General features: G+C 38.0%; 1 protein-coding gene across 2 annotated transcripts in view; it reads left to right on the top strand.

Annotated features, from left to right (window-relative positions):
• The window catches only part of avl9 (AVL9 homolog (S. cerevisiase)), a 60,752-nt gene extending 47,139 nt beyond the window's left edge, over nt 1-13,613 (top strand). Inside the window, exons 15-17 of one of the 2 annotated variants that reach the window (XM_067369766.1) lie at nt 426-479; nt 2,101-2,189; nt 12,749-13,613. In XM_067369766.1, coding sequence (XP_067225867.1) covers nt 426-479; nt 2,101-2,189; nt 12,749-12,861 — 256 coding nt within the window. In that variant the 3' untranslated portion in view covers nt 12,862-13,613. The remainder of the gene's footprint in view (nt 1-425; nt 480-2,100; nt 2,190-12,748) is intronic. The other variant, XM_067369765.1, reaches the window with a different exon arrangement.
• Nucleotides 13,614-16,174: the final 2,561 nt, after the last annotated feature.

Below are 16,174 nucleotides of genomic sequence, written 5' to 3'. Positions count from 1 at the left end.
ACACTAGGTCACACATTTACAATAAACATTTAAAGAACCATGATGTAAGCTACCTTCAGTAGATCGTGTGCGGACAGGAATGTATTATACAAACATAGTTACAAACATACTCATTTATAAAGTAAAATGTGTTTAGTAACTTTGTTCATTTGCGAAACATGTTTACCTGCACCTTGTTTCACCAAATACATTTGATCAATTTCTGGTAATTAAGTCATTTTTATGCATCTAAGCATGCTAAGCATGTGCTGCTTAGTTGGCTGTTACTTTGCAAATAATTTTGAGGTTTTTAACTGTGCCAAATATAATTTTTAAAAAACTTTCGAAGGGAGGCATGTGTCTCTCAAATGTAATTTTCAACAAATGTTTACCATAACACAGAAAAATTGAACTTTAACCTCAGATCATTGACTCTGTGTTCTTAGACATCCATTCCAGGGTCAGTACAGTGTGGCAGATGTAAAGATCCGCTTGTCACAGTAAGTGTTACACTATTATGCTTCTTGTTTACTCCTTCATAAGCTAGTTTTAATATCCATATACTATGTCTATATAACATTAGTTTAATTATTAATTTATGTTAAATATAAGGGAGACATCCAAAATGAATGTGCAGTACTTATAAAAAGTTAAAATATTTTAAATATGATGTAAGAAACTACAGCTACATGTTTTATTTTACTATGCAAATAAAAAAATGCATAGAAAAACAAAAACCTCACCGGAAAAAGCATGTGTTGACTACAACAAAATCAGTTATTAATATTTTGTCAATTGTTTTTGCATGCGTTCATAATTTCATTGTATGACAGCCTGGTCAAAAATTATATCCACACAATTAGGCATGTTTCATTGCGATATCACAAGTAAAACAATTGACTCTAAGCACAACTATGCTTACAAAATCTTTAACAGTTTTTTCATATTTGAATAAATTTTCCTAGGACAGACATCACTTTTGTCCACTATTGGAGTATTCTTGCCACTGATCAGCAGACAAAGACTACTTCAGTGAAATATCTCTACAAAGTCATCTTAAATAAATTGCAGATAAATCCAAAATTATAATTTCATTAGCACTGACTGCCTAAAAATGAGACACCTAAATGGTGCAGCCAATTTATATTTTCAGAGGTCACATATTAAATGGGATTAATTTGTTTAAAATAAAAGCAAATCCTGTGCACCATCATTCATTTGGTATCTTCTCCGCAGCAAGCTCTTGAAGGCTTATGAGAGTAGAAAGTACAATAAATGCAGTAAAATACACAAAAATTCTGACAAAGACTGCAAGAAACTTTTTACTCAGGTGAACATATGTTTTCAATAGTTCAGTGATCCAAAATCACTTCAGACCACATCTCTAGACATTGTTAAAACATTGTCGCTAAATTCTGCCATATTTTCTGTGTAAACACACATATTCTGAGCTTGAAGTAGGTCGGTGCACACCAGTACAGGCTATTCTTTTTACAGTTCCAGACATTTTTCTTCAGAATTAAAGGCCTGACCTTTTGAAAACAACAAATCCAAAAGTGAAATGAATGTGTATAGAGCCAGAGTTGCTTATGTCATACATTTATTCATTAAGCTGGACTTTTTTTCAAAGCAATTTAGAAAAGGAACATCACAGGCAATCACAGGAACATCACAATCAATTTTCAGCCAATTTTAAGGAACATCACAGGCAATTTTCATAAGAGCAGCAATATTCATAGTAGTCGCTGGCAAATTTAAAGTATACTCTATGAATATAAAAGCTAGAACAGAAGGGACGCTTTTTTTAATTGGGGTTATAGTAAGTGCTTTGTTTATGGTTGTGGATTAGTTGTGGTGGTCTCAGCAGTTCGGATGGATGTTGGCAGCTCATTCCACCAGAGAAGAACAGAGACACTAAAGGGTCTGAAAAGTTACTTTGTGCTTTGTTGTGAAAGAACAACCAGGGTCAGCTTGTTCACTGGTAGGAGGCAGGAGGGAGCATAGATGTATATTAGTGCAACCCCACGTACGACAGCTTGGTCTCAGAAGGGGTTAATCATTGTACAAGAAATTGTAAAATTAAAGTAAAGTTTTTGTGATAGCTCACTCCTGTTATTTCAGTTCAATGCAGAACAGCGAGCGTGGAAAGAAAATCGGGAATGCTGTGATGTCAACGAGCAGAAGTGTCGTGCAAACAGGAAAAGCTGTTGGTAAGATTAACAATAGAATAAAAATGTTCACTTGTTAATTCTTTCTTATTTCACATGAAACTTATTTTGCATACCATCTGTTCCAGCTGTATAAACAGCCACCCCCTTCATAGTGCATGTAGTGCATGCCATGTACAGTGGCTTGTGAAAGTATTTGTACCTTGCATTTTCTTTCCCCCACAATTTGCATGTTGCAACCTTATGCTAAAATTCTTAATTTTATTCACATCAATCTGCACTTCACAGCCCATCATGACAAAGCAAAAAACAGATTTGTGAAAACTTTGCAAATTTATTAAAAAGCCAAAACCGTAGTAATTACATTGCACAAGTATTCAAACCCTTAAAGGGTTAGTTCACCCAAAAATGAAAATTATGTAATTAATTACTCACCCTCATGTCGTTCTACACCTGTAAGACTTTCGTTCATCTTCAGAACACAAATTAAGATATTTTTGATAAAATCTGATGGCTCAGTTAGGCTTCCATTGCCAGCAAGATAATTAACACTTTCAGATGTCCAGAAATGTATTAAAAACATATTTAAAACAGTTCATGCGAGTACAGTGATTCAACCTTAATATTATAAAGTGACGAGAATACTTTTTGTGCACCAAAAAAACTAAATAATGACTTTTCAACAATATCTAGTAATGGACGATTTCAAAACACTGCTTCGAAGCTTTTCAAATCTTTTGTTTCGAATCAGTGGTTCGGATCACGCATTAAACTGCCAAAGTCACGTGAGCTATTGAAATTTCGAAACACTTGTGATGCCTCGTTTACTGAAACCAATTGACTTTGGCGCTCCGAACCACTGATTCGAAACAAATGATTCGTAAAGCTTCAAAGTATTCTCGTCGCTTCATAACATAAGGTTGAACCACTGTAGTCACATGAACTGTTCTACATATGTTTTTAGTGTGTGAGGTTGAATCATCACTGAACAGCCATTTTTAGGTCTTAATTGGGTTCACCTTCAAGATATGGCTGAGCCACTCAAGAACATTCCAAGTTGTCCCTAAGCCATGTGCATTGTCTTGGCTGTGTCTTTCAATCTGACCACTCTGTCATAAAGCTGGTGAAGTGTTGCAGTGATGGCTACAGTATCAGAACACAAGGTTTGTTGTGCTTGCTTGTAGGGCTGCACAATTTGGCCAAAAAGGTTGAATTTATATTAATTATTAGGGGCCAAGCACCGAAGGTGCTTAGGCACCTATTGTTATTGTTGGCGTTCCGTACGCTTATTAGGGGCCAAGCACCGAAGGTGCGGAGGCACCTATTGTTATTGTTGGCGTTCTTTTTTTTTTTTTTTTTTTTTTTCTTCTTCTTCTTCTTCTTCTTCCGCTCTTGAAGTCTATGGCAACCCATAGAACCGCTTGCGGGAAAGTTGTGAAATTTGGCACACAGTTAGAGGACAGTCTGACCTTTGTCCACAGCAAATTTGGAGTCTCTATCTCAATCCCTCTAGCGCCACCAGCTGTCCAAAGTTGCACTTATGTTTATGTTAATAACTTTTGAACCATAAGGGCTAGAAACACATAGCTAGAAAAATTCTTTTTTCCTCTGATTCCTTGGGTCAAGACGAATCGATCGCACCCTATGACGTCATTTTCCGTCATGAAAATTTTTCCGCCATTTTGAATTTTCTGAAAAACTTACTTTTTCGAACTCCTCCTAGGCCGTTACTCCAATTTTCATGAAAATTGAATCAGATCATCTTCAGACCATGCTGACAAAAAGTTATGGAATTCAAGTTGATTCCTCAAACCGTTTTCGAAATACTCACGAACGAATTGTACGTAGTGCTTGCGAAAACAGAAGTAAGGCTGTATCTCCGCAACGCTTTATCGTATTCAGACCAAACTTGGTACATGTCATCACAAGCATGACCTGAGGTACCATGCAGTGTTTCGGCGCAGCGCCACCTACTGGTGCGGAGATATGAAAAATGGGTATTTTTGCTTATAACTTCTGATGGGTTTGTCCAAAAATCATAAATTCGGGGAATCATGCCGAGTCGAATGATATCCAATTTTCCCATATCGGCCATTTTGAATTTTGTGCTAAAATGCTGTATTTTACGAACGCATTAACGTATCTTTACAAAACTTGGTATGGGTCATCAGCACAATGCCCTGAAGGAGCCTGAGAAGTTTCGGCACAGCGCCACCTTGTGGTCAAAAGTTATAACAAAATTTACAAAAATGCTAATAACTTTTGACTGTATTCACCAATTGTAATGAAACTGGTCTCAGTAGATTCCTTGGGTCATGCTGAGAACATAGATATCACATTTGCTATAGTCAGCTAAACTTCCTGTCCGCCATATTGTTTTTCTTCAAAAACCTACTTTTTCGAACTCCTCCTAGACCGTTGCTCCAATTTTCACCAAAATTGAACCGTGTCATCTTCAGACCATGCCGACAAAAAGTTATGGATTTCAAGTCGATAAGTCAAACCGTTTTCGTATACCGGAGCAAAGAATTTGAGATGTGATGCAAAAATTACCCTTGAAGCTGTATCTCTACAATGCTTTGACATATTTAGACCAAACTTGGTACATGTCATCACAAGCATGACCTGAGGCATTATACAGTGTTTCGGTGCAGCGCCACCTACTGGAGTGGAGATATGAAAAATTTTTATTTTGCTCATAACTTCTGATGAGTTTGACCAAAATTCATAAATTTGGTATGGGTCATCAGGACAATGCCCTGAAGGAGTCTGAGAAGTTTCGGACCAGCGCCACCTCGTGGTCAAAAGTTATAACAAAATTTACAAAAATGCTAATAACTTTTGTCTATATTAACCAATTGTAATGAAACTGGTCTCTGTAGATTCCTTGGGTCATGTTGAGAACATAGATATCAAATTTGCTATAGTCGGCTGAACTTCCTGTCCGCCATATTGTTTTTCTTTAAAAACCTACTTTTTCGAACTCCTCCTACACCTTTGCTCTGATTTTCACCAAAATTGAAATGTATGATCTACAGACGATGCCGACAAAAAGTTATGGATTTCAAGTCGATAAGTCAAAATGTTTTCGTATACCAGAGCAACGAATTTGAGGCATGATGCAAAAACGACTCTTGAAGCTGTATCTCTGCAATGCTTTATCATATTCAGACCAAACTTGGTACGTGTAATCACAATCATGACCTGAGGCATCATACAGTGTTTCGGCGCAGCGCCACCTACTGGAGTGGAGATATGAAAAATGGATTTTTTTGCTTATAACTTCATATGGGTTTGTCCAAAAATCATAACTTTGGTTTCGTTGGATTCAGGGAGTCATGCCGAGTCGAATGATATCCAATTTTCCCATTTCAACCATTTTGGCCGTCGTCCATTTTGAATTTTGTGCTAAAGTGCTGTATTTTATGAACGCATTCAAGTATCGTTACGAAACTCGGTATAGGTCATCAGAATAATGCCCTGAAGGAGCCTGAGAAGTTTCGGACCAGTGCCACCTTGTGGTCAAAAGTGATTATGAAATTTACAAAAATGCTAATAACTTTTGACTGTATTCACCAATTGTAATGAAACTGGTCTCAGTTGATTCCTTGGATCATGTTGAGAACATATATATCAAATTTGCTATAGTCGGCTGAACTTCCTGTCCGCCATATTGTTTCACTTTAAAAACCTACTTTTTCGAACTCCTCCTACACCATTGCTCTGATTTTCACCAAAATTGAACTGTATCATCTACAGACCATGCCGACAAAAAGTTATGGATTTCAAGTCGATATGTTAAACCGTTTTTGTATGCCGGAGCAAAGAATTTGAGATATGATGCAAAAATTACTCTTGAAGCTGTATCTCTACAATGCTTTGACATATTCAGACCAAACTTGGTATGTGTCTTCACAAGCATGACCTGAGGCAACATACAGTGTTTCGGCGCAGCGCCACCTACTGGAGTGGAGATATGAAAAATTGTTATTTTTGCTTATAACTTCTGATGGGTTTGACCAAAATTCATAAATAGGCATGGGTCATCAGGACAAAGCCCTGAAGGAGCCTGAGAAGTTTCGGACCGGTGCCACCTTGTGGTCAAAAGTTATAACAAAATTACAAAAATGCTAATAACTTTTGACTGTATTAACTGATTGTAATGAAACTGGTCTCAGTAGATTCCCTGGGTCATGCTGAGAACATAGATATCAAAATTGCCATAGTCAGCTAGACGTCCTGTCCGCCATATTGTTTTTCTTTAAAAACCTACTTTTTCGAACTCCTCCTAGACTGTTGCTCCGATTTTCACCAAAATTGAACCGTGTCATCTTCAGACCATGCCGACAAAAAGTTATGGATTTCAAGTCCATATGTCAAACCGTTTTTGTATACCAGAGCAAAGAATTTGAGGCATGATTCAAAAATGACTCTTGAAGCTGTATCTCTTCAGTGCTTTGACATATTGACACCAAACTTTGGAAGTGTCATTGTCACCTCACTCTGACCATACCACAACAATTTGGACACAGCGCCACCTTTTGGTCGAAAGTTATGAACCAGTAAATCCTCATTTTTGATAATTTTTCAGCTCTTATGCCTAAAATGATCTTAATACGTCTTTAATTGTTCACTGTTGCAGTTGGTCTGATGCTCCCAGCCGTGTTGGCTGGTTTCTTGTGCCGTTTTTGTGCTTGGCCCCATAATTGCTGCTTGCAGCTATATTTATTATTATTATTATTATAAAAACATTTAACAAAATAAGAAATATTACTATTATAATAACTATTTCACTATTAAATGCAAAGCAGAGTATTTAAGAAAAATACAGCATTATTATTAGGGGCCAAGCACCGAAGGTGCATAGGCACCTATTGAAATTATTCCTCTCTAGAAGTCTATAGCAGCCCATAGAACCATATGTTAAAAAGTTGTGAAACTTGGCACACTGATAGAGGCCAGTCTGAACTGTGCAAATACTTTAGCAAACTCCATAGCAAATTTGGAGTCTCTAACTCAATCCCTCTAGCACCACACCCTGTCAAAAGTTTTACTCATGTTAACTTTTGAACCAAAAGGGTGAGAAAAAAAAATTCTTTCCTGATTCCTTGGCTCAAGCTGATTCAAATGCACCCTATGACATCATTTTCAGTCATGAAAATTTTCCTGCCATTTTGAATTTTCCGAAAAACCTACTTTTTCTAACTCCTCCTAGGACGTTACTCCAATTTTCATGAAAATTGAACCAGATCATCTGCAGACCATGCCGACAAAAAGTTATGGAATTCAAGTCGATTTCTCAAACTGTTTTTGAAAAACGCATTTTATGTAGTACTTGTAAAAATAAATATAAAGCTGAATCTCTGCAACTCTTTATCATATTCAGAACAAACTTGGCACATGTCATCACAAGCATGACCTGAGGCAACATGCAGAGTTGTGGTCCATTTTTGTCCAAAAATCAAAAATGGGTCTTGTTAGATTAGGGGCATCATGCCAAGTCAAATGATATCCAGTATATCACATATCAGCCATTTTGAATTTTGTGCTAAAATGCTGTATTTTATGAACACATTAGCCTAACGTTACAAAACTCTGTATGGGTCTTCAGCATGATGCCCTGAAGGAGCCTGAAGTTTTAAGCCAGTGCCACCTAATGGAGAAAAAATTATTTACAGTGGGGAAAATCATTATTTTATCCCCTGCTGATTTTGTTAGTTTGCCCACTTATAAAGAAATGAGCAGTCTATAATTTTTATGGAAGGTTTATTTTAATGGATAGAGACAGAATATCAAACAAAACATCCAGAAAAAAAATACATTGTATAAAGCTTATAAATTGTTGGCAAGAACAGAGGTGAGATTTATGTCCACTCCTCTTTACAGATCCTCTCTAAATCCTTAAAGTTTCTTGTCTGTCACTAGACAACTCGAAGTTTCAGCACCCTCCACAGATTTTCTAATGGATTAAGGTCTGGAGACTGGCTAGGCCACTCCATGACCTTAATGTGCTTCTTCTTGAGCCACTCCTTTGTTGCCTCTGTGGAATGTTTTGGGTCATTGTCATGCTGGAAGACCCATCCACGACCCAACTTCAGTGTTCTGGCTGAAGGAAGGAGGTTCTCGTCCAAGATTTTACAGTATATGTCCCCGTTCATCTGCCACTCAATGTGGTGAAGTCGTCCTGTACCTTTTAGCAGAGAAACGGCCCCAAAGCATAATGTTTCCACCTCCATGCTTGACTGTAGGGATGTGTTCTTGGGGTCATAGTCAGCATTTCTCTCCCTCCAAACACGGCGAGTTGAGTTGATGCCAAAGAGCTCAATTTGTCTCATCTGGCCACAGCACTTTCTCCCAAGCCTTCTCTGAATCATTTAGATCTTCATTGGCAAACTTCAGACAGGCCTGTACATGTAACTTTTTGAGCAGGGGACCTTGCGGGCACTGCAGGATTTCAATCCATTGAGGCATAGTGTGTCCCAACTGCCTTGAGATCATTTACAAGCTCCTCCCGTGTAGTTCTAGGCTGATCCCTCACCTTTCTCATCATCATCATCATCACCCCTTGCATGGAGCTCCAGACTGAGGGCGATTGATGGTTATTCTGTATTTCCCCACCAACAGTTGTCTCCTTGTCACCAAGCTTTTTGCTGATGGTCTTGTAGCCCACTCCAGCCTTGTGCAGGTCTGCAATCTTGTTCCTGATGTCCTTTGACAGCTCTTTGGTCTTGCCCATGGTGGTGGAATGGTTTGAATAGATGATACAGATTCTTTGGACAGGTGTCTTTTATACACATAATGAGCTGACATTAGGAGTACTTTCTTAAAGTGACGGGACTAATCTCTGTTTGACATGGGCACATAAACAATCTGTAGGAGGAAGAATTCTTGCTGGTTGGTAGGGGATCAAATACTTATTTCACTTGATCAAATACTAATCAATTTATAACCATTTATATAATGTGTTTTTTCTGTTTGTTTTTGTTGTTGTTGTTGATATTCTGTCTCTACCCATTAAAATAAACCTACCATAAAAATTAGAGACTTCTCGTTTTTTTTTAAGTGGGCTAACTTACAAAGTCAGCAGGGGATCAAATAATTATTTTCCCCACTGTATATGTTTATAACTTTGGATGTGGTTGACTTATTTTCCCGGGAGTCATCTCCTTAGTGTCCTGAATCCTTGTTGAGTCCAACGATACCAAACATGCTAGGTTTCGCCTTATGGTTTGTGCAACGTGGTAATTTAGCGCTTAAAAAAATTTTTTGGCGAATACTTCAAAACCGTTTGTCTGATCGAGACGAAACCACTGTTGGAAGTTCGCAATCTTATTTCATTAACTATATGCTAATATCCAAAATTTTGATAGTAAATGACAATAAAATCCAATCAAAGTTGCCTATGGGTCATGGGACCATCAGGCTCTTGGTCACCTCTCTAGCCAAGGCTCTTTTTACCTGATTGTTTAGTTTGACCAGTCTAAAAGTCACTCTAGGAAGAGTACTGGTTGTTCCAGAACTTTTCCATTAAGAATTGTGGAAACCACTGTGCTCTCTTCAATGCAAGCACTAACTCCTGGATGAATCTGGCAGCAGGCTCTGGCCTCAGGATGGAAATGATGGCCAGCTCTTGCTCCAGGATGGACATGGTCGCGGTTTCTGACTCCATAGCGAGAGTAGGCGTGGGGTATGCAGGCTTATGCGTCTCTGGGTCCATGGTGGGCACGGGGCTCTTCCTCCTTTACCTCACAGATGGTGAAAGGATTATGTAGGATCACCCACTCTAAATATCCAGCAGACATCCCCTCGAGGACCTTCTCTGGGCAGGTGTGCCTTGGACTGCTCGTTGAGGCTGGTATTCAGCCACATAATGTTTTTTTTTCAGACGTTTAAATACACATAAGCACTAGAAAAACAATACATTTAGAATTTGTAAAATACACATGGAAGCAGCAATAACAATCCATTCAAATATAATTTACCAAAGTTTATTCATATCAGACACACACTTACTTGCATATATTTCAGGAGAAACCGATAAATTCACATGCTGTAAATTCGACTGACAGGACTCTGCGAACTGTGGTGCAAACTAAAGGCAGGAACACCAAGCCGTCGGGCAGTTTTTGTTTGTCGACTGACTAAGTTTTCTCAGTGTGTTCCGCACCGTCAGCTGAAGTTGGTCCTCGTCTGCTTTTTTTCGGCTGATTCGAAATGTTGAATCGGCGTCGGAGCTCATCGGTCCGTCGGGCCATGTTCAGATACTGTTCAGGCTGTTCAGATACTGCCACCTGCTGGTTCGGAAAGGCATTTCATCTCACACAGGCGCAGAACAGACGTGCAACTCGGCCGACAGCTGTTTAGCGTTGATTTGGTGTGTCCTTTGGCACCTTTGGTGTGTCCTTTGGCACCTTTGGACACAGACGCTGCCGATGTGAGTCAACCCGCAGTCTGCTTTCGTCGCCACTAGTTCATCGGCGTCGGCTTGGTGTGTTCCGGCCTTTAGATGGCAGCACCCATCTCACATTATAGATCAAGATAAAGATAATTTAGAAAGGTTTTTAAATGACAAAAAACACTCACACATATTTGAGAATCGGAATATCAGATAGTTGATGACATGGTAAGCAAGTTTGTGAATATTTTAAATAAAAAAGGAAAAACAAAATAATAGTGATACATCTGTCATACAGTTTTATTGTGGCTGCGGTGTGTTATGTGACATGCATGACATGTTGCCATGGAAACAATGAGGGCAAACATTCTAAAATAATGGTCACCAAAAAAAAAAAAAAAAAACTCACTGAGGGGGTCAGCTAGAATATTTTAAATTCACGTGTGAAAGGGTTAAAAAAAGGCACAAAAAGGAAGAGGTTTGGATAGTGTCAGGCACACCAGGTCTAAAAAAAAAAATCCCTCATGTGGTCCTTGAGGGAGCAAACCTTTTGGTCGAGGAGTAGGAGGCGAACAGCTGGTAACTACATCTTTATATTGTCTTTGTAGTTTATATTGTTCTTGTGTCAGCATGTACCCCTTTTCCACCAAGGCAGTTTGAGTGCTGGTTCAGAGCCAGAGCCTAGTTTCATATCAGTTCTTTGTCTTTCGACACCCTAAGCACCAGCTCTGAACCAGGAAAAGAGGTTCATAAATAGTAACAAAACTTTGCTGGTCTAGAAGTAAAAACCGCTTGCCTCAGGGGTTGGGGCAGGATTACCGTGACCAACAAAATGTGACCACCATTCTTGAAATATCAGCTAATATCAGGATGCATCTCAAACAAGGTTGGTGGGTTTGGCTCTGCCGCTCTAGCGATGCTGTGAAAGATGAAACGTATACATTGACGTAAGACCTGGCACTTTAGTGGCTCTCTAGCCCGTGGAAAGGCAAACCGCTTCTTAGAAGGCTCGTCAGTTGAACCAACTCCAAACTGGCAATAGCACTAGCTCTGAACTAGCACCCGGTTCGTGCTGATGGAAAAGGGGTATTCGTTTGCAAACACTCACAAAGTTGACAAGAGTAAAAATAAACAGTCTTTATTATTATTTCAGAAGAATCCGGAGATCTCAGAAAAAAACTTAGGGAAAATGCAAAACCGCATAATCCATAAACAAGAACTGACAAAACATGACTGCAAACTAAGGGCTAAACACAGGACAACCAAAGAAACTAAACGAAATACGGGTGAAAGTAATGGATAACAATGGAAACTAACAAAGAAGTAATGAGTAATTATGGAAACTGAAACTAAACGGAGCGGAGAAACAGGAACTTATGGAAACTGAACAAAATGACAAAATAAAAGCCCACATAACAGAACATAACCATGACATTAAGACAGGTGTGTGCCTTTTTCAAATCATGTCACAGGTTAACTCCAATCAAAGTTTGCAATGTAATTATTTTAGTTTTTCAATACATTTGCTAAGTTATCACAAATCTGGTATTTGATTTGTCGTTATGGGGTACGGAGTGTATATTTATATGTGTGGCAAGCAGGATGAGGCAGAGGGCCATGAGAATGGAGTGAGGCCCATGGCGTGAGTGATAATGAAATTGTATCTCAGAGGAGATCCTCCTTTATGCTCCTGGAGCTCTTCCGTGAGAAACTAGAGACCAGTGCGGCATGCAAGTGACGCTCATTAACACTCGTGCCACTGGCCTCGCCCCGTTCTCATGGCCCTCGGCCTCGTACTACTTGCCAGTTGCCACAAAATGAAAAACAAAGCATTTCAACATAAGGTTGCAATATGAAAATTAAATAAAAAAGAAAAGAAAAGAAAAAAAGAAAGAATTTGCATTTGCAAGGCGCTTTACAATGTGTTTGTCGTGTGCAGTGAAATAAGTTGCTGAAACAAGGAAAAGGAAATTATTTGATTTTGAATGTTTAAGAATCTATTAGAATGTGATGCTTTCCAGATGAGCTATATAACAGGTCTTGGTTCATCCTAGTTATGATCCTAGAACTTTTAAGTAATTATTGGTATAATGGTTTTATTTATTTATTTGTTTGTTTGTTTGTTTGTTTTTGAGCACCATGTTTTGTAGTTCCTGCAGTTATTTCTTGCTTGGCTTTAATTTATTATTATTATATTTTGTTTTAGGTCAGTCAGTAGGTGGAGCTTTGACAGTCGCTAAATCAGCCATGTCGTCCTGGTTCTCCATGCTGGGTCAGCCGACCGCAGCAGTCAGTGCATCTCCACAGTCTACAGACTGACTAAGTACTTCTAAGTACTAAAGAGAAGACAATACTGCAGACATTGCACACATCTCTGTTGTTTGGATATATGACAATGAAGATTTTTATAGAGAAAGAGAAAATTTAAAATAAAAAGAGAATTAGAGCAGCTGTCTTGATTTTAGATTTAGTACTCATTGTAGTTTCATGGAAACAAATACTATATTAAATGCTTTTATTACAGTATTTGTTACCATGAAACTACAATGACAAAATCCACTATTTTCAGGTGTTCCATATGGGATTGTTAATGGTTTTGGGACTCATGAAACCTGTCTATTCTGAGAACAGGTTACCAAATGTTTTTATAGGTATTTTTCCTACAAATAGCACACTAATAATCTCTAATGGCATATGAAAATTATACATTGTGGTCACAATTAGCCTGTGTTATTTAAAGCTGTCGCTGTCCACTTTTCTCACAAATAAAAAAAACAGTGACACTATAGAGTCTGTGCATAAAATGGACCTACATTGTGTTCAGATCAGTCATATAACTCAATAAAGAGAATGCAATTTAACAAATATTACACAAATCTTTTTAATTTTCATTTATTGATGGAAATGACCCATGAGTAACACTGTGTCCTAACCAGACATGATGCGAAAAGATTCTCGCGACAAGCAATTTGTCTGTCCACACCAAACGCAACACAACAAAATATTGATATAACCTCTCTGCAAGCACACTGCACTCTAGATAGATAGATAGATAGATAGATAGATAGATAGAGTGCTCAGTGTAAATGAGTACACCCCCTTTGAAAAGTAACATTTTAAACAATATCTCAATTAACACAAAAACAATTTCCATAATGTTGACAAGACTAAGTTTAATATAACATCTGTTTAACTTATAACATGAAAGTACGGTTAATATTATAACTTAGATTACACATTTTTCAGTTTTACTCAAATTAGGGTGATGCAAAAACTACTACATCTAGTACTTTGTATGGCCTCCATGATTTTTAATGACAGCACCAAGTCTTCTGGGCATGGAATGAACAAGTTGACATTTTGCAACATCTATCTTTTTCCTTTCTTCAAGAATGATCTCTTTTAGAGACTGGATGCTGGATGGAGAGTGATGCTCAACTTGTCTCTTCAGAATTCTCCATAGGTGTTTGATTGGGTTCAGATCAGGAGCCACTGAATCATTTTAACCCCGTTTTTCTTCAGAAATCCAACAGTGGCCTTAGATGTGTGTTTAGGATCATTGTCATGTTGGAAAAGTGCATGACGACCAAGGGCACGGAGTGATGGGAGCATCTTATCTTTCTGTATAGAGCAGTACATCTGTGAATTAATGATGCCATCAATGAAATCAATCCGTGAACTTGCATGCTGATTTTCTTCAACCCTTCTCATCAGAAGACGCTCCTGTCCAGGTGGTAACTTCCGTGGACGTCTCTGTGCGATGGTTGCAGTTCCATCTTTTTAAAATTTTTGTACCACTTTTGCTACAGTATTCTGACTGATAAGTAAAGTTTTGCTGATCTTCTTGTAGCCTTCACCTTTCTGGTGTAAAGAAATTATTTTCTTTCTCAGGTCTTGTGACATTTCTCTTCCATGTAGTGCCATTGCTGACAGCATGGAATGGGAACAGGTTTTAACACCCTTTTATAGTCAACTGTCTGCTGGACACCTGTGTAATGAATAATTAGACTCACCTGTGGTTGAATTCTTGTTAAATTAGACATTTGTAGTCTAAAATTTAGCTTTGCTCCCGAGACTTTCAGTGGGGTGCACTCATTTTTGCATCACCCTAATTTGAGTAAAACTGAAAATTTTGTTCTCTAAGTTATATTATTAGCCTTACTTTCATGTTATACGTTAAACAGATGTTATATAAAACTTATTCTTGTCAACATTTTGGAAATAGTTTTTGTGTTCATTGAGAGATTGTTTAAAATGTTACTTTTCAAAGGGGTGTAGATAGATAATCACTTTAATTACACTAACAAATCCAGTCTTTAAGTACGACCAAGTGTCAAGTCAGACTGATTTGTATAGTGCTTCACAATTTACAGAAAGTCGTAATAAATTCATAAAGTCGAACACACCTACTGTTATTTCCATAGGCAGATCGTGTGTATGGCTGGGCCCTCCTCAGGACTAGCGTGGAATTTTCTCACTCAAATCACTGACTGCTGCTGCTTCTGATTGCTTTTAGAGTGAAAAGTTTCCAATAACTGCTGGTCTAGGATCAGTTTTGTCCATAATAAAAGCATATTGGTGAAACAGATTTAGTGATTGCAATCCTGAGAGCGTCAAAGGTTTCTCTTTACAACATTTTTTGCTGTGTTGATCTATGTCACCAATCACAAACATATCTGTTGAGTTCTTGAATGCAATGGCAAATCAGACGTGTTTAAGTAATCAACATTTACCACTCAAAACGCAGGAGGTTTTGTCAAGTGCTGAGTTTTGTATGCTTGCAAATCCTCTCGTTATAAGTTAACTTATAACAAACAAACTTTAGTCATTATGTGGGCTAAGATGAGTGACAGCTTTTAACGATTATAAAGGGAGCACTCTTTGCATGTTTTCTATGGAATATATTCATTTCAGAATTTAAAGAGAACTTGTTTTGCTGCATTAGGTAAGGCAATGTTATTTATTATTCGAACTGGCTGCCATGCCAAATCACACATACAGCATGCTTGCTTTTCTGTTCAAATTATAGTGGTTTGTGAACATAGCCACTTTAATAACAAATAATTTATTGTGCTTGGATGTGTATAATAGACAACATGTAACTATTTCATGAAATTCTATTTAAATGTGTTTTTAAGGAGGAAGCGCTTCTAGCCTTACCCTGGAGTCCACCTATGGTTATGTCTATAGTGCCTTAGTGCTCTAACAAGTTTTAGGGCTAGGCGATATGGCAATATGTAACAATTATATAAGTGATTATCCAGATTTAGATCTAGCTATATTGTATTTTAGTGTTGTCTAGCAGATGAAGTGTGCACAGGCTTTGCTTTGCTTTATGTATTTCCCTGGCGTCTAATTAAATGTTTGTAAACCCTATTCCTGGCCACATGTCATTTCCATGGACCACCAGTTCTAAGGATCACTATCGAGTCCAACTTCCTTTAATTTGGAGCAGACATTTGTTTGTTTTACTCTTATTTTCACAGTTTTCCCTACTAAAGCAAGTCATGATGCAGGATGTTTTGCCACTCAGTTTGGCTGCGAATTTGCAAAACCTCTCGTTATAAGTTAACTTGTGATGTCAGTACATATATTCTTTCGGCAGGGGTTTAAAGGAGTTATTATTGTTTTA

The sequence above is a fragment of the Chanodichthys erythropterus genome, chromosome 19 (assembly GCF_024489055.1).
Source record: "Chanodichthys erythropterus isolate Z2021 chromosome 19, ASM2448905v1, whole genome shotgun sequence".
Lineage (NCBI taxonomy): Eukaryota > Metazoa > Chordata > Actinopteri > Cypriniformes > Xenocyprididae > Chanodichthys > Chanodichthys erythropterus.
The sequence above is the reverse complement of the archived record's forward strand: the minus strand, read 5'-3'. Positions and strand labels throughout refer to the sequence as shown.